This window comes from Cucurbita pepo, chromosome 10 (genome assembly GCF_057944985.1).
Source record: "Cucurbita pepo subsp. pepo isolate OVF chromosome 10, ASM5794498v1, whole genome shotgun sequence".
NCBI lineage: Eukaryota > Viridiplantae > Streptophyta > Magnoliopsida > Cucurbitales > Cucurbitaceae > Cucurbita > Cucurbita pepo.
Window position 1 is genome coordinate 1,305,227 of NC_141807.1, and position 24,658 is coordinate 1,329,884.

The 24,658-nt window shown below is 36.3% G+C and overlaps 4 protein-coding genes across 6 annotated transcripts; 2 read left to right on the plus strand and 2 right to left on the minus strand.

The window, feature by feature from the left end:
• Positions 1 to 226: 226 nt before the first annotated feature.
• On the minus strand, positions 227 to 11,316 carry LOC111803939 (putative white-brown complex homolog protein 30). 3 transcript variants are annotated; one of them, XM_087127732.1, is made up of 14 exons: positions 10,627 to 11,316; positions 10,467 to 10,543; positions 9,424 to 9,702; positions 8,777 to 8,840; positions 8,536 to 8,682; positions 8,293 to 8,327; positions 5,989 to 6,062; positions 4,641 to 5,539; positions 3,903 to 4,199; positions 3,041 to 3,487; positions 2,183 to 2,331; positions 1,587 to 1,876; positions 1,286 to 1,419; positions 227 to 668 (listed from the first exon to the last, which is right to left on the minus strand). In XM_087127732.1, the coding sequence occupies exons 1-14, from the start codon at positions 10,857 to 10,859 to the stop codon at positions 512 to 514; spliced, it is 3,282 nt and encodes a 1,093-aa protein (XP_086983858.1). In that variant the 5' UTR covers positions 10,860 to 11,316; the 3' UTR covers positions 227 to 511. The 3 variants fall into 3 exon arrangements, with proteins under 3 accessions (XP_086983858.1, XP_086983857.1, XP_086983859.1); XM_087127731.1 differs by having other exon boundaries at positions 3,026 to 3,487; positions 10,627 to 11,315; XM_087127733.1 differs by having other exon boundaries at positions 3,026 to 3,487; positions 11,078 to 11,137.
• Positions 11,317 to 12,326: 1,010 nt separating this feature from the next.
• LOC111804316 (serine/threonine-protein kinase PCRK1-like) lies at positions 12,327 to 15,981 on the plus strand. The gene is given in 5 exon segments (XM_087127900.1): positions 12,327 to 13,752; positions 14,212 to 14,472; positions 14,551 to 14,673; positions 15,071 to 15,460; positions 15,463 to 15,981. Coding segments are annotated over 5 exon segments (1,200 nt in total). The 5' UTR covers positions 12,327 to 13,368; the 3' UTR covers positions 15,505 to 15,981.
• Positions 15,982 to 17,922: 1,941 nt separating this feature from the next.
• On the plus strand, positions 17,923 to 22,629 carry LOC111803497 (OVARIAN TUMOR DOMAIN-containing deubiquitinating enzyme 12). Its single transcript, XM_087127491.1, has 11 exons — positions 17,923 to 18,062; positions 18,432 to 18,864; positions 18,951 to 19,090; positions 19,706 to 19,779; positions 19,976 to 20,030; positions 20,115 to 20,189; positions 20,584 to 20,657; positions 20,754 to 20,802; positions 21,184 to 21,268; positions 21,782 to 21,838; positions 22,156 to 22,629. The coding sequence occupies exons 2-11, from the start codon at positions 18,546 to 18,548 to the stop codon at positions 22,233 to 22,235; spliced, it is 1,008 nt and encodes a 335-aa protein (XP_086983617.1). The 5' UTR covers positions 17,923 to 18,062; positions 18,432 to 18,545; the 3' UTR covers positions 22,236 to 22,629.
• Positions 22,630 to 23,115: 486 nt separating this feature from the next.
• On the minus strand, positions 23,116 to 24,024 carry LOC111803496 (transcription factor TCP11). The gene has a single exon (XM_023687929.2). The coding sequence runs from the start codon at positions 23,957 to 23,959 to the stop codon at positions 23,333 to 23,335; it is 627 nt and encodes a 208-aa protein (XP_023543697.1). The 5' UTR covers positions 23,960 to 24,024; the 3' UTR covers positions 23,116 to 23,332.
• Positions 24,025 to 24,658: the final 634 nt, after the last annotated feature.

The window sequence follows — 24,658 nt, forward strand, 5'->3', positions numbered from 1 at the left end:
AAAAAAATTGAAATTAGAAACAAAATCTTTTAACTAAGACAAATTAATCATCCCTTCCATTAATCCAACTTAGAGATGTCTCTTTTCGTCTTCCCTCCAACAGAGTGTTTTAAAATCTTGAAAGACTTGAGTCTAAATAAGATAATATCTACTAGTGATGGATCTAAGCTTGGACTCTTACATAATTGGTACGTTACATGTTGAAAGAGTGAACTTGACGTAAGACTTGGAACCCAATCTCCAAAACAGAAATCCAAACTTGGTCATAAAATTGTTATTTGTTACCAAAAGCAATACAATACATGGTAGTAATTTGGACATTTCATGTCAGTTGGCTGCTGTATCAAGAAATGGGCATTAAGCTACAACAAGTAATGCCCTGTATATCTATGTTGAAGATTTGAATCTAATCTGTACAAATCTACTAAAATTTTGGCCTTCAAGAGTACTATAGGCTAAGAGATCCATGAATTACCATGGAAACTTAGCAAAATGAAAGAACTAACTAAGCTCATTTCTTTTGGAAGGTGATCATAAGAAAGAAAGCAGCGACACGGCTGACTACGCCAAACAAGATGAGCATCACTAAAGAACGATGCCAGTCATGAAGATCGTACCCATTTTCCATCAGTGAAGTACAGCGAGTTATCAGCCACACACCAGAATACCTGACAGGACATTAGACAGTCACAACACTTGTTTTTCAATTGATAATACAGCATAATTATTCCAATTAGAACGGTTTTATTTTAGCAAGAAATCTGGAACCAAGATCAAGGTCATGGTTCCATAAATAACTATTGATTCCAATTAGGTACAAAAGATAAAATAAAAAAGTGATTCTTCTCTGATTTCTGAACCAAATATTAAATATATAAAGCTGTTTTTGCCTATAGCTAAGATTGAAACGATCGTTTCTTTAATTGATCTTGCAAAAATCATCAGGCAGAGGCTTGAAATTCCCGGCCCTCAAATCCATTTTAGAAGTAAACTTACAGACCAATTAAAATTCTTTGAAGTCCCAAGATTTCTCAACCAACTGGTGATTTATATTACCAGTTTTCAAGAACAAATATTTAAATTCTAGCATTTGTTTTCAACATGGATATTGAATATTGTTCTAGTCACAATAACAATATTGACCGTGCATACATCTCGAATATTTATTACTAGTATTTTTGTTTGTCATATGCAAGCTGAAGTATGCTAAGAAGATTGCATTCTAAGGAACATGCTATAGATTCCTATATTCTGGAAAAAACGGGAGGAAGAGGATACAAATTACCTTTCTGCATTTGCGATGACAAAGCCTTCGAGTGCCCACTTAGGGTAGCATAAGTTTCCTAAATATTTGACTACTGGACTGTCTTTCTCTTGGTTCGCAATGAGGGTCAAAACTACAGGAAGAAGCACGGACCACTGCAAGAGGAAGTTGAGTAAGGAGAATCAACTTTATGTCCTCAGACCAAATAATGAACACTATATATGACACCCAAGACAGGGATGCCTATTGCTCGAAATAGGTAAAAATGCTGCAATCTTAATTTTCATGTCATAAGTTAGCATTGTAAATTATGGGTATGTACCAATTGGGCAGGAGCCGGTTGAAGGTAGATGGCAAATGCGTAGGCCATTCCAGTCACACAGTACACTAGACAAACTAAAACGATATAGTTATCTGAAAAAGATGATCTTGGATTATTGAAGAAATAAAACATAGACAGATAAAACAGCGGCTTGATGATTGTATTGAAAAGGTCAAGTGTGTCTTTAGCGAGAAAATGCGCCAGACTGCTAATCCCTGATGCACTCTCTCTCCAGTACTGTAATTTGTCAAGGGAAAACGATCTCAATGCTGAAATCTTGCATAGGAGGGCTGCAAAAAGAGTAGGGCTGCAAATAAGCAAATAGCATATGACATAAGACATATAGTGGGATGAACTTCAAACTGTCAGTAATCAAGCATATAGACTACGCAGTGTCTGAATTGTGTTCGTGGAGAAGTTACTATTGTCATGGCGTATAATCAAGTGATCCCAACTATTATTGAATATATGTTTTAAAAAAACCTACAGGTGTATGTTTGATGCAAGACATCACCACTTTCATTGGTGCAGTAATCAAAATAAACAGTAAATTAAAGGCATTATACAAGCTATTTACTTCACGCATGGCAACTCACAGATAGCAATGACGGTGAAAGTATAGCCAAGGGAATCAAATGTTTCATCATTCACTTTAGCAAGAGTTCCTAAACAGGCTCCAGCAAGTAACAACATCAAGTAATCAGTCAACTGAATTTTAGCTTCTCGTAGTCGCTGCTTGGTCACCCTGACAAAACGAGAAAAACCATGTACAAACGATTATTATTATTTAAGAGAAAGAAAAAAAAACACAAACACACACACACAATCATAAAGATGCCTACAGTTGCAAACTATTCAATAAGCCAGACCAACGGCAAAGTTACAAGCACAAAATTGAAATTTGCCTGTACACTTCGACAGTTGTCAATGTTTCACTAAATTAATTTAGTGCATGTTTGCTAATGATTTTAAGTGTTTTACCCTAAGTAATTTAACTATAATTACTTTCGTAAATTTTTTTAATTATAAATCATTTAATGGTTGGTTTCATGCTTATAAAAGTGATTTCGATTCAATCAGTTGTTTTTAATGATTAATGCATTTTTATAAGTGGTTTTAGAATAATCAAATTACTAAAACTGACATTGCATTTAAGAAAAAAAAAAGAGTAAAGGGTCAGACAAACAAATGAGAGAAAAATATTTAAGAGGAAAAAAGATAAAAGTTTAAGAGAGAAAAATTTACGGCCATGTAGGGACAAAAGAGTTTTGTGGGCGAGAAAAAATTTAAAAAGAGGGATGGGATAAAAAAAACTAGAGAGGCATAAAAAGTGGGCTAAATTTTTCAATATTCAATGTGTTGAATGCTATTTTGAAAGAATGGCATATCCTTGTCAACCAGCATAGTTCAAGTAATTAAGAAATATTTATAATTTTTACCTTCCAATGAAATACCTAAACTGCCTGGCTAAACCAGGTGTTCTTCGATTAGATAGATCCTTATGACTTAAGAAGTGATCATGCTGCATTTCAACATTAGACTTCACGTCCTGCCTTACATTGCCACCAATAGATGGTTCTCCAGCATCATCTTTAGTATTTTGTCCATGTGTTGAGTCGCTTGCAGATGTATCAAAATCACATAATTTCAGCATGTCTGGAGGTACTGGATACCCATTATGAAGCATCCACCGGACAGGAAGTTGTTCGTGAGTAACTCCTTTTGGCTTTTCCAGACCCTCAAGAATGTCAATGAAATGGTCCGGCGGATTAACACGCTCTGGCACTGTGATCCCTATACCAGCGAAGTACTCTTCAACTTTCTTTACAGGTCCATGATACGCAGTAAGCCCACCCTTGGCGAGAAGGACCAAATCATCAAACATCTTAAACAACGAATAGCTGACTCCAAAAAAATTAAAATGAGTTTATTTATGACTGCAGAACCAAATAAGGCAAAGTAAAAGTAATATCGAATTAAGACGTGTTAGAGATGGAGAAGGAGAGGAAGGTTTCCTTACAGGAAACAAAAATAAATTAAAAAATTAGAAGAGCCCATTCGGAGAGAGGGGAATTGTCTATGAATTACCAATGATTTCAAGGTTTTGATGCCAATGTGTGTGTGCGTGAGTGTGTATATAAATGTGTGTGTGCGTGAGTGTGTATATAAATGTGTGTGTGCTAAAGTCAGGTATAAATAATTGAAGGTCCAAAAAATAATTATGTTCATATATATTTTAAGGAGTATTGAACAAGTATCGTGAGGAATGGCAGTCTAAAGTTCCACATAAGGTTGGTGAAAGGATGCTATACATACCTAGGCTGGTGAAGTACCATGCAGATGTTCACACCTTCAAGGGCTTCCCGCCGAAGTGAACGAAGAAGTAACTGGGAAGATGCACTGTCTAGACCAGTGGTAGGCTCATCCAGGATCAATAAGGAAGGTTCCATGACCATTTCAAGCCCAACGTTAACTCGTTTCCTTTGACCTCCAGAGATTCCTCTTTTCTCCACAGTTCCAACAAGCGAATCTCTCACTGCTTGTAATCCCAAGGACTCAATAACTCTTTCTACCACAAGAACTTTATCAGGTTTTGGCATGTCAGCTGACAATCTACGAAGTCAAAACAATCCATCAATATGGAACAAACAATATTTAACCAAAATATTCCCATTTTTTGCTTTAACAGACCCAACCCACTGGTGTAAATTCTAAATTTTTGTAGAGGTAAAAGGTTAGGATTGACAATTATCGCAATATCCTCTGACTTGACCATCGCCAGTTAGAATTTTACAGTATCTTTTTTCTGAAACAAGAATTTTACAGTCAAATTACACGCAGCATGCAACCAAGAGCAAAGTGGAAATTAGTGTTGGTTTCAAAATGGTGATAAAATTTACATGTATAAAATCCAAAAAATTTAAAAAACGTAAGTTGAGGATAATTAGCATCCAAGCAAGTCTAGTCACCATTCACGTTATGTCGCAGTATAAGAATGTGATTTGATATTTAGGTAAAGAGTGGTAAAGTTCTGAATAAAGAAAATTGGCATACCTGCACCTAGCACTAAATCGGAGGTTCTCCTCAACCGTCAAATTTCCATGCACTATATCATCTTGAGGTACATAACCTATAATTTTCTTATATGAATAGATGGACTCGGGTTTTCCATTTATAAGAACTAAACCAGTCATAATGCACCCAGTTGACTTCCCTGCCAAAGCCGTTAGAAATGTTGTTTTCCCTGCCCCTGATGGACCCATGACTGCTGTAACCCGACCTGGCATAAGCTTCCCTGTGACACACCTCATTATATGCTTGTTTTTCTCCTTCAATGTCAGAGTCAGATCTTTGAAAGCTATTTCAATCACAGGCCTAGTCTTAATTTCAGTATCAGTGGCCATCGAAATCACTCCTGAGAAAGTCAAGTTTTTGGCTTGCTGTTGCATTGCTTTCTCCTTCTCTAGCTGACCATAAGCATACTTAAAAATTTGACTGTGAGTAATTATATTTTGTTTGCTTTTTGGTGCATGCTTTTTGATATTCTTATCTCCAATCTGCAAGTTAAAGCCTTCGTTGCTATTTGGATTATTATCAATGGACTGCAACATTTTTGTAAGGTTATTATCTTTTCTCTTTCCTTTTGATGTAGCAGACTGTTGCTCTGATGCACCTGAACTGCCTGGATGTACAGGTGGTAATTGACCCAAACCTTTCGACTGATCTGTCTGCTTCAAGGATTTTTTACGAGAAAATGTCTGTGACAATTGTTCTTGCAATCCTGCATGCTTTTTGGCAACATCTTTTGCAGATTTCCACCTTTCACGGGCTTGTGCTGTTTCTCGAACATGTCTTGCAGCAGCTTCCCTTCGTTTTGCCAACCTCCTTTCCCGTGTAGTAAGAACTTGGTCAGAACAATTATAAATGATCAGCAGTATAGTACTTAATGCAACCTACAAAGATGTGAACAATATCAATATACATTGTTGACAACAAAGAAGCGATTCAATAACCTACCATACTAAAAGTAATTTCTATTAAATAAGCAGAAGAACATTCAGAATAAGAGGCTTTTGACAATGCATAAAATGGTTTCACAAATGTATACGTTAGTTATTCATTTTATGCCAAGAAGCGTCCAATCTATGACTACACCAAAAATTCTGCAAATAGAATGATCATGAATGAAAAGTCATTGAACACGACTGAAAGAAAGGTTATTAGAGTGCAATTTGACGAACTTGCATAGTTCTAATCTTAGAAGAAAATTAGTATGACATCCAGAATCATAAATGAGAACGACATCTACCTATCCAGCCAAAATAGCCTGTATCCAATCAAGATTTGATGTCAGCTATCATTCCAAAGCATATGCAGGAGGGAAAAGAATAGAGTTACTTACAATGAGCATGACCCCATAGGCATGTATATTTTGGTTTGCAGTATGTGGATTGCAGGTTGCCAACTGGAAGCATGCTGCAAAACCATTACTAAAAATAATTTATTGTAATCGGGTGAATGTTGAACTCCTTATACGATTACAAGGTGATTTAAGATTTCTCAAATAAAAACTACGGAAAAATTAAGGAATGAGTTTGGAAAAAAGTCAGATAGTCATTCAATATTTTCTTCAAATTTATGCAAAGGTTACAAGTCGGGCCAACCTATATTTATTCATGTATAACATTGTTATGTCAAATTCTGGAGGTGGTACCTAGAACTTGTAAATGGATTAAAAAGATTTTGAAAATCCAAAAGCCTCCTAATGAGAACTTTTGAATTCTTACTTCGTGGGAAATGGGTTTCTAAAAAGAAAGTTTGCTAATCATGGATCATTTTATTTTCCATAAACAAGTTACTCGAGAAAAGCACAATAAATCCTTGACAATGAAATTTAAATATGGAGCAGGAAAGGAAAATATTATTATCCGGACTAGTTTCTATAGTATTTTATCCTTGGATAGTACTTCCAGAATTTCTTGAATATAATTCTTCATTCTAATCATGTATCCTCACATAGTCTTAGTTGGCTCTTTGCAATTGTTGAACGTAAATAATATATTACCATGATCATTATGTTTCCCACCTATATTCTTATATCTCCCAAATTTGTGCCTGATTTTTTTTCCATATGTTAGGGGGTCTCACCTTTCAACAATCATTCTTAGAAAAATTTCCTTTCTCCCATGACCTTCACCAGTCATTGCTGGAAAATAAGGCAACATCATCACTGAGCACATTGATTGAAACACATTAAGTAAAGTGGGTAGACAAAGTGCGGGTGCACATCTGTGATTCGGTTCAACTTGCTAGCCTAACCACGTCTCAAGTTTTAGTGAGTAGAATCTTTTATGCCACATTTTTTACAATTCTAGTCGAGTAAAATCTTTGGTCAGACATACCCTGAAACCGAAGGTCAAATCCATTTTTGGATCACTTTTTCCCTCTTTCTCCCCTTTTGCTGAAATTTTCTATCTTCTACATCTCTCTCAATTTTGTTAATTCTATTTGCCTCGATACCCTGTCCACTTAATATCTAAGCTAAGTGCATTACCTCAAACCATATGGCATCGATTGTTCTGTATTACCAAAATCAACCGTTCCAAAACAAAATTCTGAAGGGTGTATACGTGATGAAAGATGAAAACCATCAAATCCTAACTGAGCTTTCCTTCTTACCAGACAGCTTATCAAATTGTGATCCAGCCCTAGTTAAAACACCTTCTCCAAATGATATGTCACCAACTAAATGTCAATGATGTACAACAGTACTAAAATCCATAAACACATGCAGAACCCTCACTTTTATCGAAATATAAAGTCAAACACCAACTATGACCCAGTATGTTGACTGCCAACCACTCTAAAATCCCTTTCATCAACTTTATGATGTCTTGTCCACTGTTAACAGAAGTGCACTTGATAACCAAGACATCTTGCAACAAAACCTCTAACATCATGTAAGCAAGCATAAGTAAAAGTAGAAGAAGGAATTTATACGAATGAGCAATTGCCTAAATACTCTAATTTCATAATAGCCTTTGGAGATGTTAGATAGGCATTCTGGAGATGTTAGATAGGCATTCCCTTCTACCCCATTTTATTCATCATGATGGACAATGTTCCTTGCGCACTCATACTTAGAAATAAGGGAGAAGTGGTCGATCTCAATGGTCACCAATTCATTTAATCTATATCCTTGTTCAAATTGTTGAAAGCCACTTTCTGTATAGGCTTTTTTTCGACTTGATCTTATATTTCTTTACTTTCCTTTACTCTCTTAAGGCTTAGATTGGTGCATGCTCCGAACCAAAATAGGAAAGGGTTTGAAGCCCTTTTTCTTTGGAAGAGAAGTAAGCCCCTGGAATACTTCGTAAATCCTTTGTATTATTCTCTTTCAATAATAATAAAGATCAACATCATCAGAAATTTCCATTTCAAATTCTACTTCCCATCAACTTCATCCCTTTACTTTTACAATTATATTTCTCCCGTGTCATACACCATATTTAAAGAAGGTCATCTCATCCTAGATATTATTGAACTTCCATTACAAATAACCCAAAATAAATGTTATGCAAATAGATAGAACTAAAAGGACTCGCATACTTCAACAGAATTAGCTTACTATATAGAATTTAATACCATTTCAATTTTCAAGTTGATAACAAATGGCATGCCATGAGAATTAACTTGCACGACTTACGTTGTTCAGAAGTAGAACCCATCCTGCAGTAATGCCTAACACAGAAGTAAGAACATGGATTAGAACACCGACACTGTGAGAATGACAGCAAATATCACATACTAATGTAAACTAGATACTAGGAAGAAAGTAATTATCACATACTAATGTGAAATAAAATAATTAGCAGTTCATGTAGGCCCTTGAAGAAATCAAGATGAGATACATGACAAACAGTCCGAGTACACAGATGAGGATTAATACCCACTACTGCAAGTAACTGTGCTTGTTGTAGTAGGGCAGTATGATCCAGGTGAACAAAAAATTTCACTGCTGCTTCGAACGTCGGCCCATAAATCTGCTCCTCCACATGTATGATTAGGTTGTCCAGGAGGTATCTGGTAACTATACCTACAGATCATATCACAAAGTTCAGAGACATAGGCCCAACATAAAATTTAGTAATTTAAGTGGAAAATGACTTTGACAAGGGGTATGAACTTACGGATCACATATTCCAGTTGTCTTATTCAGTTTTGCAAAAGGACAATAAGATCCTAACGGGCAAGCTTCATTTGATTTTTTGGGAAAAAAGAAGGTGAACATGTTAGGTGAATGTTCAAATATTTCATTCAAGACTTTCAGCAAAATAAATCAAATTATAAATGTCGGGAAAGAGCTTGAACATTAAATTATAACTAATAAACAACAAACTGTCAGAAATATTGAGTACAAAGTATGCTAAGGTATCGTCCTGGTTAGGGAAACACAATGTAAACAAATTTACTGTTTGAATCCTTTTAAAGCATAAACCACATTTTAGCTACGTAATCCATAATGAATCATCAAAAATACTGGCAAAGTCTTGAAAATTAAGTAACAACTTATAAACAATAAACTACGAAAAATATTTAGTCCAGAGTACATCAAGTTAGCTTCCTGGTTAGGGAAATACAATGTAAACGCAGTTTTAGCTCAAAGTATTTTATATGCTTGTTAACAAAATTTTGTTTTCGTAGAAAGCATTCTACACCTTATGGTTTGTATTTAATTGATTCCCAAATACAGAAGTATTCTTTTAAGCAAGTGCGACTTCATCAAGTTCAGAATGAGGGCAGAAAATAACAAGAGATTATTTAATCACATACTTACGTATCATGCATGTAAGACCTTGAGGGCAAAAGAAACCCTCACAACAAGATTGACAATCCTCCGTTCTAGAAGGAAACTTTGTACTTTTAAGGTCAACTTTGTCTTTTCCAACACTGCAACTCCAACCTGGTTCACATCCAGAAACCCACGATGTTAAATTGCAGTTCTTGTTAGGTTTTATGTAAGTGTACGTGATCCCTGAATTTGGCCCCCTCGCTCTGAAACTACTGAAGAAGAATCTAAGCTCAGCTGCAGTACACAGTCGTGTTGTAAGATCTCCTGTTAAGAAATTAATATGGAGGAAAAGTTGTAAGACGTAAGAAAATGTTAATAACTGAGCGATGAAAATAGAAAAGAAAGATGATAAAAGTGAATGCAACCAATTCAACTAGCTCAACTCTTTTTCATTTGAATGTATAATGAGGCCGTGGAGAAACATAAACAGACAGCCACTGACATCTAAAAAGGAGGATATGTCATCTACATTCTAGTGTAATAACAATTACACTACTTAATTTTGAGTTTGTAGGTAAAATAGATAGCAGTGAAAGCACTAGAGCATTATCCCCCAAAACGATTCAACCTATGTCGCATTTGGTCCTTGCATTTTTGTTCAATTTTCAATTTTGGCTCTAACAATTGATATCTAGTTGTATGCTCACCTCTGTTAAAATCTTCTCTTTTTCTAGGGTTGTATTATATGGACCCCTATAGTCCCATATTTTGTAATTCTTGAACTTTTTTTTTTTCTTATACGATGAAGATCATTCAAATAAGTAAGTATGCCATATCTGTGGAAAAAGGAATTACAGATCAAGAAAGACACATTGACTACACCAGAATGGATACAAATTTCTTTCGTTATCCTAATTTTAAAGAACCAGGTCGATCACCCCTCAACCAACACATCTCCGTGCAGTTCCTCTCACCTCGAAGACTAAAATGACATTAGATGATACGATCAAAGATTAAAAATATAGTGTTTAGCCTATAACCTTCTTATACGATTAGAGAGAATAAAAACTTAACTTATAATACTATACCTTTTGTCTTCTTAATACACTTAGTTAAGAAATCGATGTTATCCTGATAATTGAATGCACCATTCCAATCGGAATCCCTGGTAGAAAGCAAGGAGCTATCAAGATAAGAACATGAATACAACAAATAGTAAGTAGCAAACTATATCACATGAATACGCACAAATCTTTTACACAGAACCCCCAATTTGTACCAATGTCATTGCTTATAATGCGTGTCATATTCGTGAGCCGACCATTAACTATCTGTGTGACCGAAGAAAGTAAGGCCGGGTCACCCTTCTGACGGTAATCATCTTCATCCTCACAACGAATAGTCGGAAATCGACTTAGAACAATGACTATAAACAACAAAATATGAGATAGACAGCATCCGGTTATCTTCTTTACATGCATTTCCTAGTGCTTAAAATTCCCCAATATAAGTTCGCATAGATAGCTAAAATTGCGATGATTCAAAACCATGGCAATGTAACGGATACTCCCTTTAGGTATCCATCGCAATCAGCAACGCTGAGCGAAGAGGAGATTCCGAGTAATTGATAGTCGTACGATCACGACGATAAAGGTGAAGAACAAAAAAAAGTGCGATTACGCATGTTTAAGAAAGAGACCCATAGTCTTCGAGTTGAGAAAATATAGAATGAATCCAAAGGTATCTGTAAATGCAATCGGGTTGAAGAAGAAGCTATGGAAGTTGGAACTCCAATGGAGGTGGAGAAATCGGGAAGACCTGCTGAAACTGGGTCAAGGGAGGCCATGGAATTTCCAAAGGAAGTCCTGATTTGGGGATGAAGAAATGGCGGGGAGGAATGGGTGGCTAAATTGATGGAGACGATAAAAACTCCGCGAGAATTTGAGAAGAGTGAAATTCTTTAATGATTTTGTTGATGGAATGTGGCGCGAGATGATCTATCGCTAGTTGGACCACTATAACCGTCAAATATCGGTTCAACCACTCCGGTCTCGCCCGACCGGGTTGTTTTTAAGTTACAAAACGAGGCCTCCAACTTTCACTACTTAATTTTAAAATTTATCCCAAAAAAATTATAAACTTTTAATTTTATATTTAAGAAAATCACGTTTTTACTTAAAATTCATTTTTAATATTTTATTTGACGTTTTTTAAATTTAGAAACTTACACAAATTTAAAAAAGTTTTAAATTTTAATAACTTAGTCCTTTATAATTTAAACTATTATTTTAGAATAATTGTACTCTATAATTTTTTCATATAATTTATAATTTAAACTTTTGCAATTTAGTGTAAAATAAATTTAATTTAAAATTTCAAGCTTCAATAATTATTAATTATGTTTCATCCTTACAGTAAACTTACAATTGTGATGCTCAAGTAAACGAGAGATACATGGATGAATTGAGATCATATTTGAATGAGAGCGAATTTGAAGATAAGATGACTAAGCTAGACTTGAAAGAATTGAAAAACACTGGTCATACTAACAAAGTACGTCTTTTTTTCGGTGAAGTGTATTTTTTGGAAAAATTTTATGTTGAACGACTTTTTAAAAATTTTCTTAGCATGCATATAAGTAAATACAAAACATGCTAAAAAGACTCGAGTTAGTTTATGAAGATAGTTTTCATTTATAAAAAAGGATTAGATAATGTAACTATGTAGCTAAAAAATGTCAGACAATAAATTGGTGTTACCGTTATTATTTACACATTATTTAGATATAATAAAATTTCACAGTTATGAATTAATTATTTAAATTAATACATTTTCATATTTATGAATATACCTTACGTTTTCTAATTTCAATAATTACACGACGACAATGGAAGATATGTTAGAAATTGAATCATGTTCATAATGGCCGCCGAGTATAGCACGAGTTGCAGAGTGCCAATCCGTGTTCATATTTACTCCATAAATGCCGAAGAGGCAAGAAAAAATTTATCTGCGGGTCGGTGAAGCAGTTCCGCGGCTTTAATTCATGTTCTGTAGGACCCCATTCACAGCCATGGCGGGCCCTAAGAATTGCTGCCGATTCCCAGTGATTTCGTTCCACGAATCTCATTCATTGACTTCTCCCACTGTTTTCCTGTTCACCATTTCGATTTTCTGCCCTTCTTGCTTCTCGTCGTCAATTTCACACTGCCGTTCTTCACTTCTTAATCAACATCATTCTTCTGTTACTTACCGAGTCAAGCATTTGCGCTTAAATCCATATTTTATACCCTAGACTCAATAAATTAGATTGCCTGTTCGTTAATCTCCATTCGTTAGCTGACCAGACCGATTGACTTCAGCTGCCGTGTGAAGACTCTTGAGGTTCACCGGGTCGTCTCCTATCCTTCCACCGATTTCTACGTTTTTTGGGCGTTTTTCTTCTTGAATTTTCTTTCGGAATTCTCTAAGGAAGTTGGGATTCATGGTTCCTGCAATCTTGTGAAAAGCGTAATAGGTTTGGATTATCTGATTCTGATCCTTTTTTTGTTCTTTTTGCTTTTCTTGGATTAAAGTTACTAATCTGGGATGCTGCTCTCTTTTTGAATATCTTTTCATGCTGTTCTGTTTAAACGCGTTTCCCTTTTTGCTACAACAGTGGGCCGATTACGATGTAGGACTAAGAGAAGTGTTGTTTTCTTAATTGATCATTTCTCGGATGATGAATTGGTTTGTCATTATGAAGAAAAGAAACTAGAAGATCTGGGATTCTGTATACTCCATTTTCTTCTTTAATGGAAGAATTATGGACAATTCTTTCAAGGCTCGGCATGGATAATTTATCACTTTGTTACATTATCTTTTTTAGCTCAATGAACTTCAATCTTTTCCTTTGATTGATTTGGTATAGTTGAACATTGATGTCCATGTTTTCTCTGCAACGCTTAGATTGGTTGTTGAAGAGTCAATGTGCTGGTCATTTCAGGAGACATGAGTTGGTTTTGCTCATTTTGTAATGGTGTCAAGAGGGATAAACCAGTGAACTCAAACACGACACCAGATTTGTCCACCAACTCGACAAATACCGATGTTGAAGTTGGGAGATTTGGGTCGGAATTTACTTCGCAAAACGTTTCGAACAGTAGCTCGGAATCTTCAAGAAGAAATTACGTACTCAGCATGTCTGAAAGAGCTAGCAACCTCAGAGTTTTTACCGTGCCTGATCTCAAATCAGCTACTAAGAATTTCAGTCGAACTTGTATGGTCGGAGAAGGTGGTTTTGGATGCGTTTATAGAGGGTCAATCAAGAGTGCAGACAATCCATCGCAAAAAGTTGAAGTGGCTGTCAAACAGCTTGGTAAAAGGGGATTGCAGGCAAGCTTTCTGCCTCTTGATATTAACTAGCAAGCTCTTTTTAGTTTTTTATGAGAGTTTTTAGGCCAACTTAATTTTACTTTTTCATTGATTTCATTTGAAAATGTCTTGCTGAGCAAAGTACATTAGCAGTTCCATGGAAGATAAAGGTGAGGGTGTGCTGTTTTCTAGAGGGTTTTTCTTTTTGTTTTCTTCCATACTTTCATGGGAGATGAGAATATATTTTGTACCCATTTGCAATTCTTACAAGTATTTAACTTATACGAGACGATTGTCGTTACCGAATGCATCATATATGGCTTTCAGCTACAAGCTATTTTTGAACTTATTACAGAAAATATGCTTAATGAATTTTTGTACTATAATCTTCATCATTGTGATTTCCATTTTTTCGTGATCACCAGAAATCATCCTAGGATTAGTAGTTTGCATATTAAGGTTCTTCCCTCTTGTTGGCAGGGTCATAAGGAGTGGGTGACAGAAGTGAATTTTCTTGGATTTGTTGAACATCAAAACCTTGTTAAATTGGTAGGCTACTGTGCCGATGATGATGAACGAGGAATACAGCGTCTACTCGTTTACGAGTTTTTGGCCAATGGAAGTGTGTCGGACCATTTATCAAGTCGAGCAGAGAAAACTCTTTCCTGGGCCATGAGATTAAGAATTGCCCGAGATGCTGCTTGCGGACTAACATATCTACATGAAGAATTAGATGTTCAGGTACTTTTCTTCCTTTGTGTAAGCAACTTTTCCCAGCTTTTTGGGTACATGTATCTTTATTCCTTGAAGATTTAGCAGATAATCTTCCGGGATTTCAAATCTTCAAACATTCTTCTGGACGAGCAATGGAATGCAAAGCTGTCGGACTTCGGGCTCGCCAGGTTAGGACCTCCAGAAGGGTTTACTCATGTCTCCACGGCGGTAAGCTCGATCAGTACCACCCACTTTACTTAATATCAATCGAACATTGCTCAATTCAGGTCTGAAGACCAAACAAACTCACGTGCACACACATACATAACGATCTGACAGTTCTCTCCAAATGAACTTCGTCGTTCCCGGCGTCCATCAATCTTTTTATGCTATACTCGTCTAATGTCTCGAACACACATCACAGGTGGTCTTAATAGGATTGTCATTGTAGAGTTCAGCTTTGGTTTTTGAGTTGCTATGTTGAACAGGGTTATCTCAAGGTCTTGACACATATTTTAAGATATACTAATTCCAAACGACAAGAAACATGCATGATGCTGTAGTTCTGTTTAGAACTTTTTATGTTTTCTTGGAACTCAGTAAATATGACAACAATGCATGTCAGATTGTCGGAACAATGGGATATGCAGCTCCTGAGTATATCCAGACTGGACATCTCACATCCAAGACCGACGTATGGAGTTACGGGGTCTTCCTTTATGAACTCCTAACGGGTAGGGCCCCGATAGACCAAAACCGTCCCAAGAGTGAGCAGAAGCTTTTAGGATGGGTGAAGCCATATCTGACAGACATAAAGAAGTTCCAGTTAATACTGGATCCAAGGCTGAAGGGGAAATCACACATCAAATCTGCGTATAAGCTGTCAAGCGTAGCAAACCGTTGCCTCGTTCGAAATCCAAAGAATCGTCCAAAGATGAGCGATATTTTGGAAATGGTCAGCGGGATTGCAGACGCTTGGACAGAAACAGGGAACTCTCAAACACCCTTGGAAAGTTGTACACCCTCAAAAACTCCCAAGGTCGCCCAATCAAGGAATGACAGTAAAACCATAGATTCTCAACATAGCGAAAATGGTTGGTTTCGGTGTCTATGAGTGACTTGAAGAAGCTTTCGAGGACGTGCTGATTGAAGTAACAGCTGATGAGCATGGCCAATCGATTTCGGGTGCAAGGTAACTCGGATGATATCCTGTAACATATGCTTCCGTGTTGTGCAAATAGAATTAGCTAACACGGCTGATTTTCCATACACTATATCCAGGAAACTGTCTTCTTCTTAACAAGTTGATGAGTATACCATAATTGTTACTGAACTTGGTAGCAGTGAAGGGATCTTATTGTTTTAGTCAAAGATAGTCGGCCTGCTCTTTCTTGGCTTTTGCAGAACTCCATACAAGGCATGTGATACTCAAAGGCTGACTCGTTATGAACATTCATATTTATTTAGCATTACAATACACGTCATTTTTGCAGTATTTGGGACTTGGTTGACATGAATCTTAAGTTTTCTTTTTAAGTCCCTTTTCTTGTTGCTGGTTTAGCTTTGTTAGATTTTTCACAGCTCTAGTCTCTAGTTTTCCACATAGAGCAAGCGATCCAAATGTTAGACTTTGCATAGCTCAAATCTCTAGATTTCCACATAAAAGCAGTCAAATTTGTCAAACGTTAGACTTTCTATAGCTCTAGCCTCTAGATTTCTACATAGCGCAAACGACCCATCAAATTTGTCAAACTTTAGATTTCCACATATCAATGGAATCGAGTGAAGCAAGCTGGCTCGATATCGTTGCTAAAAGATCTACATATAAAATTATAATTAGATATGTTATTAAAATCTTCGATTAAGAATATCACATTCCCATAAAGTCTAAACGAAAACCAACATTATAGTGAACCAAACAACGCTATTTTCTTGTCATCCATCAATATCAACGTAGAGAGAGAGGAGAAAAAAAACAACTTTGCTTGTTCAAGTTGGAGGGCGGTGTTGGAGTTGGCTTCCACATTTGTTTTATGAGCAAAAGGGGAAGCTAATGGTATAAGCCCACACGTTAAGATTGTCTTCTTCTAAGGTTCCAATTTGGACTAGTAGCCATTTTGACTATACACACAATTCAGCATTTATTTTTGGTCTATATATTTTTAAAAGTGTCTCATAAAATTTAAAAATTTTAATTTTGTGTCTTAAAAAAATTATTTATTTATTAGTTTTTTTTTTATATATATATTTTGTATAATTTTGTATTTAGTAAATTGATGGATTTTAAAATTATCTAAACATTTATTGAATAAATAACACAAATTTAACAACTGTTTTTAGCACAATAACAAATAGTTTATGAAAATTTAAAAATACTTTTTAACAATGGCAAAATGTTGACGAATCAAATGCTTCGGAATTGCCACGTCATAGTAACGAAAACAAAGGATTGAAAGTGATGTTTAATGCTTCAATGGACCGTGGTGCATACCACACGTGCCAAAACAATACTCGTTTTCAGGGGTTCACACTCCCCGCAGTTTCAGGCGCCGCCATCTCCACCGCCTGCTTCCGTCAAGTGAAGCTCTATGAGAGGGCGGTACAGAGTGGTTGAGTTGCAGGCGGAAGCACGGCGAAGTTGCACTCAAAATCCCGACCATGAAACTTAGGAATTCGAGGCCGGTGGGTGCGTCAGAGAATTCCTAATTTGTAGAATTCAACCGGAGGGCGGCGGCGGCGGCGGCGGCGTTTTTCTTTCGCTGGAAATGGAAGCCTGAGGACATGGAGAAAATGGAAGCCAATTATCACGAGACAGAGGAGAGAGCGATTGAAAACAAGAAGAAAAAAAAGAATTAAAGGAAGTTTGAAAACTTTTAGTAAACTTATTGAACCATAATGGAGTGGGTCCCACACTTAATAGATTTCTATATATTAATTACGATTATACCCTAAGAACACGTCTTTTAGTTGTTTCTTCTCATCGTAGTGAATGAGAAACTATTAAAAAAAAAAAAAAATCAATTTTCATAGTCTTATTTTACTCAACAATTATGGATAACAATTAAATAATTCTTTTAGTGGCTTATTTATTAAAAATATATATAAAAATTAGACTACATTAATAAATATATCTTTTTAATTTCAAAGAACTTTGAAAAAAATCTAAAAAAATACCTTTAATTTTTTATAAAAAAATATTCTTCAAAATGGTTTTAAAAATACCCTTTATAAATACCATTAAGTTTTCAATAGTTTCATATCAATATCTTATTAAATAGTATTATAATAGAAAATTATTTCACACGCATAATAATATATCAACAATAAATGTATATTATAGAGAAAAAGTAAAATTGTAATTTAAGTAAGTAAAAAGAAATACGCATAATTTAGGGGGAGAGAATGGTATTTTCACAACACATCAACCGCGCGGTAACTGTATATAAAGGGCATGAAATGCGCTTTTTCACAACATTTGTCGTCGTCGTCTATTGCATCCGTATGCTTCTTTCAATGTGCAGTCCTCTGGGACTTTCTTTTCTTTCTCATACATTTCTTCGATAGGAAGGTTCAGCCTTAAACCGCGTTCATCGCTTTCGCCTTTGATTGAACTGCAGGTGAGTGTTTGTATTGATGATTAATGTCATATTTTCATCATTGATCCAGTCTGCCATTGTTTTGATCGTTCTTCTGTACGTTTTTTTAGTTGTTTTCGTCTTCTTCTTGATGTTTGTACGAGTTTGTTGTTATTTGATTGATTCAAATTTATCCACGCTTGAAAGCTTTGGATTGGTTAGAAATTGCATGGTTTTTTGATCGGCATCCGAAGATATTAATGCATAGAGGCGTTCTTAGTTAGATCAGTATCAAAATACGTCCCTTATTTGTTTGTTTGTTTGTTTTTTAATTATTAAACTTCGATGTTAGAAGGAACTTTTCAGACATCAAGTATTGATTATTGATCTCATGCTTGTAATCAACTGCAGTTCAATCTTTCTCTGGTAGGTAAGAAATTTTTGGGGTTGGTATTTCTGCAAACTTGCTAAAGAAGCAGTCTCTGGTGGAGAAACTACCCCTTCTTGAATAGGTGTTATGAGAAGATGGTCATGAACGATTATGATTCCGATGCGATTAGTTGGGGTCTTCGTCTTTTCAATGGGGATTCATCGTATAGTTCCGAGTACTTTCCTGACATGGCACAACACGATGTTAATTTCTATGAGCATTATTATGGAAATCATTGCAATAATGAGGTTAACCATGTGGAGAACGATGAGATTATTGCGCACACTCTTCAGGAGGAGTTTTCCCAATTAGAAATCGCAGAGGCCTCGGGCTATTCAAATATAGAAGATCCCTCCCAAGCATCTAAGTATGAGCTTGGTTGGGACAATCCATCCTCAAGGAACTACGGTTCAGGTTCTTACTAATACTAGCTATCTACTCCTTCTACGTATGTGGGATAGTGATCCTTATACGGTGCGTAAAATTTTTATAATCTGCAGAAAATGATTCTATTGAAGATGTAGTTGAAACTGTGGAGGCTTCTAGTTCATGTTCTAGTCCAGGTCAAGAGGATAGCTACTATCCACATGGGCATGATAGTCAAGTAGATTGGAAAATGGATCAAGTGATTCCAGCACCCGTGAGATTTTCTAATTACATCTTTTTATTTTGACATAGCAGTTGAAGTAAACCATAGATTCATTGCGATAAAAATATTACCTCCTAGACTGATCAATTTATGCAAGACATTTTATGGAGCATGCTTTTTAGCTGGGGCTTGTGACTGCCGACATCTAGGAATACTCTATATTTTCTTAGAATTTGGAATTGATTTCTTCATAATTGGGAAATATTTATAATGATTTGCGTAGGTTCTTTTCTTTTTTCTTTTCGAAATTCTGGAAGATTTTGAACTATTCTTACAACATTTCTGCATTTTTGTCAGTCTCGAATGGTTACTGGAATCTTAGGGGTCTTGTACATTTGGTAGATGCTTTCTCTGTGAACCATTGACTTGCTCATGCTCTCTTTAACTGATTCCCAATATGCTGATTTTTTTATTTTTTATTTTCACAATTTATTTAATTTTTTGAACGACAATCTAGGAATCTTTTGAAACTATACAGTTGCAAAAGCCCACCTCTGCTTCTTTTCCCATTTCTGTGTTAACACAAGTATGCGGGACCCAAGATAATATCTGTCCTTGCCTGCCTACTACAAAGTTGCCTTACAATTTCTCATGTGATTTGGGCAGCATGTCCCAAGAATTAATGGTGAGATTCCATCAATTGATGAAGTAACTTCAGATCATCAACGGTTGCTGGATAGGTAATATCTCAGAAGCTCTCTGTTGTTTGATATGGTTGAATCTGTAGTCTATTGTTTATAGCTTGTGTGTGTGTTTGAATTTCTTTTATCCTTTTTAGTCTGCTACTTGCATGCCTTTTCTCTTAGTGTATGATTGTTGTTTGATATTGAATTTTGGGTATTAATTGTTATCTATCCACTGCCTTCTCAATCTTAGGTTGAAGGTATATGATTTTGTTGAACGTAAGGTTAAAGGGGATGGTAATTGTCAGGTTAGTAGTTTCTCATGCATGTGGTTCTGATCACAATTGAACAATTTGAATTGACCATGACATATATCAGTTTTCAATTTTCAGTTCCGTGCTTTATCAGATCAACTATTTGGAACATCTAATCGCCACAAGTTGGTGAGAGAAAATGTTGTGAATCAGGTATGTCGTTGTTGCTTTTAGCTCTACACTTATTCAAACTTCATTTTCAGTCTTTTTTTAAGTTTTTCTACAAAAAAAAATCCAATGGATTTTAAATTTATGCAAAATTCTTTTCCATTTCGAGAATGTCTAATATATGTTTTACGTCTTCTATGCGAAAATGTTTCATTTTCATAAGTTCGTCTCGACTATTTTTCAAAAGATCAAATAATGTATGTATATTGGACCTTTTGAGGCCATTATAGATCCTAAGAGGCAATTCTGATTGGTCAATAAAAATATATTTTAATGCTATTTCTTTTTTCTTAATCGTAGGAGGCAGTCTCATATCTACTGGATTATGACCTATTTAACATGGACCTCTGTCTCTCTCTTTTTTTTTTCTTCATACCAGCTCAAGTCACATCGGGAGATTTATGAGGGATATGTTCCCATGGCATATGATGATTATTTGGAAAAGATGTCCATGTATCATTTAATCTTCTATTTATTTAATTCTTTTCAACCCCATTTTCTAGTCCTGTTTGGAGAATTCTTATTCTACTTCATTTGAAATTTTTCTAGGACTGGTGAGTGGGGTGATCATGTAACACTTCAGGCAGCTGCAGATTGGGTATGGTCATCGCAATACACTGTCTCCGGCTTTGAAGTGTTTTCTTCAAATAGTGTTGAAACTTGGAAGCTTAAAATATGTTTGTTGTTCATTCATGCAGTGAACCGAAATCTAAAATAATTTTGACCATGTTAATATTTAGAATGGCTAAAACAATTAAGCAAACTTATGACAGAGATTTGAACGTTCTAGGTTCAGCTATTTTGTGTTCATTGGCTTATTTATTACTTCAGAGTTAAATGTCCATTTTATTAACGGTATATGTCTTGGGTGACGTAACAATGCCCAATAATGCAGTCAATTAGAATGAACTTGCTAGATTGATATGAAAATGTAAAAGTTCGTGAAGCTAAATGTGTCTACGACTGTTTTTTGCTGCAGTATGGCGTTAAAATATTCGTTATGACTTCTTTTAAGGAAACCTGTTGTATAGAGATTCTCCCCAGTTTTCAGAAGAAAAGGCAAGGTAAATTCTTCACTCAAATGTTTATATTAACTCGTGTAATTTTTCTGGTTATTCTACCTGGTTATGAGCCCATGCATGGCTCATTCTCTTGCTGATTTTTTTGGAAAATGGAATTTTAGTGCAGTACGCCTTTTCATTTGTTCTTACTCTTTCACTAGCATTTTTACTTTCAATTTCTTCTCCTTTGTAATTCAGTCAGATTGAATGGAGGAAGATGGTCTTTGAAAGTGCATCTGTTCTTTCCCTTCCGCACTGTTTTTCAGTTCTTTTTGGTTTCATTTGTTGTATCCTGAGTACTGCGAACCTGTTATCTCTTGCTAATAAACCAAAACCCATCTCTTTTATACCAAAAAGAGACAATTCCAATATTCAAATTCATTGACTTCTCTCCTCCTTTTGTGATCCACCATTCTTTATTTTCTTTATTCATTAATAGAACTCTGCATCAATGTTACATGTATGTAATTTTGTCTGCAAAGAGCTTCATATATTAGTCTGTTGTGCCATATGCAGTCATTTTCCTGAGCTTTTGGGCAGAGGTGCATTACAATTCAATCTATCCCCAAGAAGGTAAATATTTTCCTGTTCTTTCCATACTGAATCTAAAGCTTCCTGATATTATATCTCGTGGGTAATCATTCCATTCTTTAGTCGGAATAAGAACGTATGTAAGTTTCATTTTCTTGAATTGCACCGAGCTCCTTACCAACTTGATTTGATTGGTTGGGCTTGCATATTGATTCTATAGTTGTACCTCTCTAATTTTAATGGTCCAACCCTCACTTTTGATGCCTTAGACGTTTTCTTCTTGGGATCAAGTTGGTCTAAATTAGCTGCTAATCATTAATGCCACAAGTCCATAACTCATAGCTCCATATTTTACTCAGATGGTTCCTCAGTTGCAGATGAGCAATCAAATGACAGTAGAAAGAGGAGGAGATGGTGGATTTTTGGACATAAGCACTGAGACTCCGGGCAAAATGTGCATTAAGACTTAACCTCTACTGCATCGTCTTCTTTAAATTTCAAGAAGACTTCTCGCGTCTCGGGCCCCCTTTTTATCAATAACTCCCATCTGCAGTTTATTGCATGAATAAAGATTTGGGGGGAGGACTCCACAACATTCCATATTGACTCCGATGATTGGACTTCAATGTTTTCAATTTGTAACCAGAGAAACTCGGTCTGTCCTGCTCTGGATCTTATTTTACAATTTTATATTAAATAGATTAATAAAGGTTGCAGGATTCTTGCACTTTATGGACCCCTTGCTTTGTGCTTTGATTGAAGAGAACGCAACGAACTTGGAGTTGTTTTATTTTAGTTCAGAATTTTTATAGATCTAACATTGTTGCATCTCATTCATATTGGCCTCCCTTTCCAATAACCTTTAGATGCTTAGATCTGTACTTAAAAAGGCATCTTACGGTCTCTGCAGCTTCTTTGATATTATCTCCCTTCCATTTTCTTCTGTTCTTCATTGCAAATCCCATTCTATCCATTCAGACTTGATTAAAAGTAGAAGGGATGTTTTCATTTGAGTATCAGTATTTACTTCAATTGTATATTTCTCTCTTAGTTGATCTAACCCAGCAGCAGAGTAACAGAACAAAAGCGGCATAGGGATGGATTCTTTTGACAGAAAATGTTTTGAGGTTAGAAATCTCATCCCTTCCTGATCTGAAAGTTCCTTTCTTTAACAGATTTTTAATGATTTTAGTTGACAAAAAACAAATAATTATAATATTTAATTTCCAGTACTAGGAATGTTCCATTTCATGCCCCACTGAAAATGTAATGCGTTGGAAGATATAAGCAGGCCATGTTGACAATGGTGGGTCCAATCATTCAGTTGAGCCAGAGAAGGTAGGTATTTGAATTTTAATAAAAAGAAAAATAATCGAATTTCCATAGCAGTAGTAGAAGAGCCTACAGATTCTTCTTCCCTTTACAAATTCCATCCAAAACCAGAACGAGGAAGGAGAACGGAGAAGAGATGAAAAAGGGTAAATTTCCGTACTGCAATTTGCTGTCTGTGTCTGTTTGATCCCTTTCAAATTTGTATTATTCTCTGAAGACCTCCTCCTCCTGTCTCTCCTCCGCCTCGTCTGCCGTCGACGGCTGCAACAGTAGCGCCGTAAACGGCATGTGGCGATAATCATTGCCCGCGGCAGAGTAGTCCAACCCCACCGGCTGGCATAAATCCAGACGGCAGCTCGGCGGTGGCATCGCGAACATCCCCTGCTCATCGGCGGCAACCCCCACCGACTGAACCCGACAAGAAACGGACGGACCGGACGAGGCCATAGCCGGGGAGATGGTTGAGATCGGAGCTGCCGGAACAGTACCAGTACCAGTGGCGGCAATAATGGAGGGCTCAGCCTGACGGAGAAGCCACTCGATAGTCTCGCCATCGGAACGATGACCGAGCTCGCGCGTCAATTGAAAGATTCGGGCGGCACAGAGGGCCGGCATACGGACACGCCGCCCTCTTCCGTTGACCTTGGTGTGACGGTCCCTCGAAGAAGAAGAGGATGATAACGAGGCGGTGGATTTGCGAGGAACGACGGATTGCTGGGTGACGTTGGTCGGAGATGCGTTACTACGGACGACTGAGTGAGAAGCAGCGGTGGGCTGAGAATGGTGATCGGAAGAAGAGGGGAATTTGTGTAGAGCGATCTCCGATCCCATAGTCGAAATACTGTGATTTAATTTCAGAAGAGGAAGAAATGAAAGGGGTTTTTTGTCTTTAGGGTTTTGATCGGAAGGAGGAGGAGGAGGAAGTCTTAGGGTTTCAGAAGAGAGCTTCGGAATGAGAAGAGGAAAGCACCGATGAGGAATAACTAATAAATAAAATAAAATAACTCACATCTGGGTCCACTTCCTGTATGGTCCCACTCCACCTTTGGGCCCCACCCAACAAGTGGGCCCGATTCAATTCTTTCAAATTTATTCTCTTTTCAATTTTAAGGCTAAATTCACAATCCTCCCCTTCCATCCTCAGTATTGGTCATTATTTTTTTATTTTTTTTCAAATTTCCTAATTTGTTTTCAATTTTTAATTCAACTTTATTGGTTTAAGTCTCCAGTATCTTTTCTCCAGCACTAAAAGTGAAATGCTGTCTTTCTCGTGTCATGTGGATACGTTTTCTTTAGACGGGAAGGGACAGTGTTACTTATATTTTAACACTATCTTTAATAAATAAATATATATAGTAGCTGGGCACAGGGTAGTTTTGCACCGTTGGCCTTTTCACTTAAGTTGGGTGACCAATTGTGTGAATCAATCCGAGTAAAACTAACCAGTCTCACAAGCTTTCAACCCAGTCACGTTTTCTATTGGTGGATGAACAATCGAACATTGAGTGAATTTGTTTAAAATGTACCCAA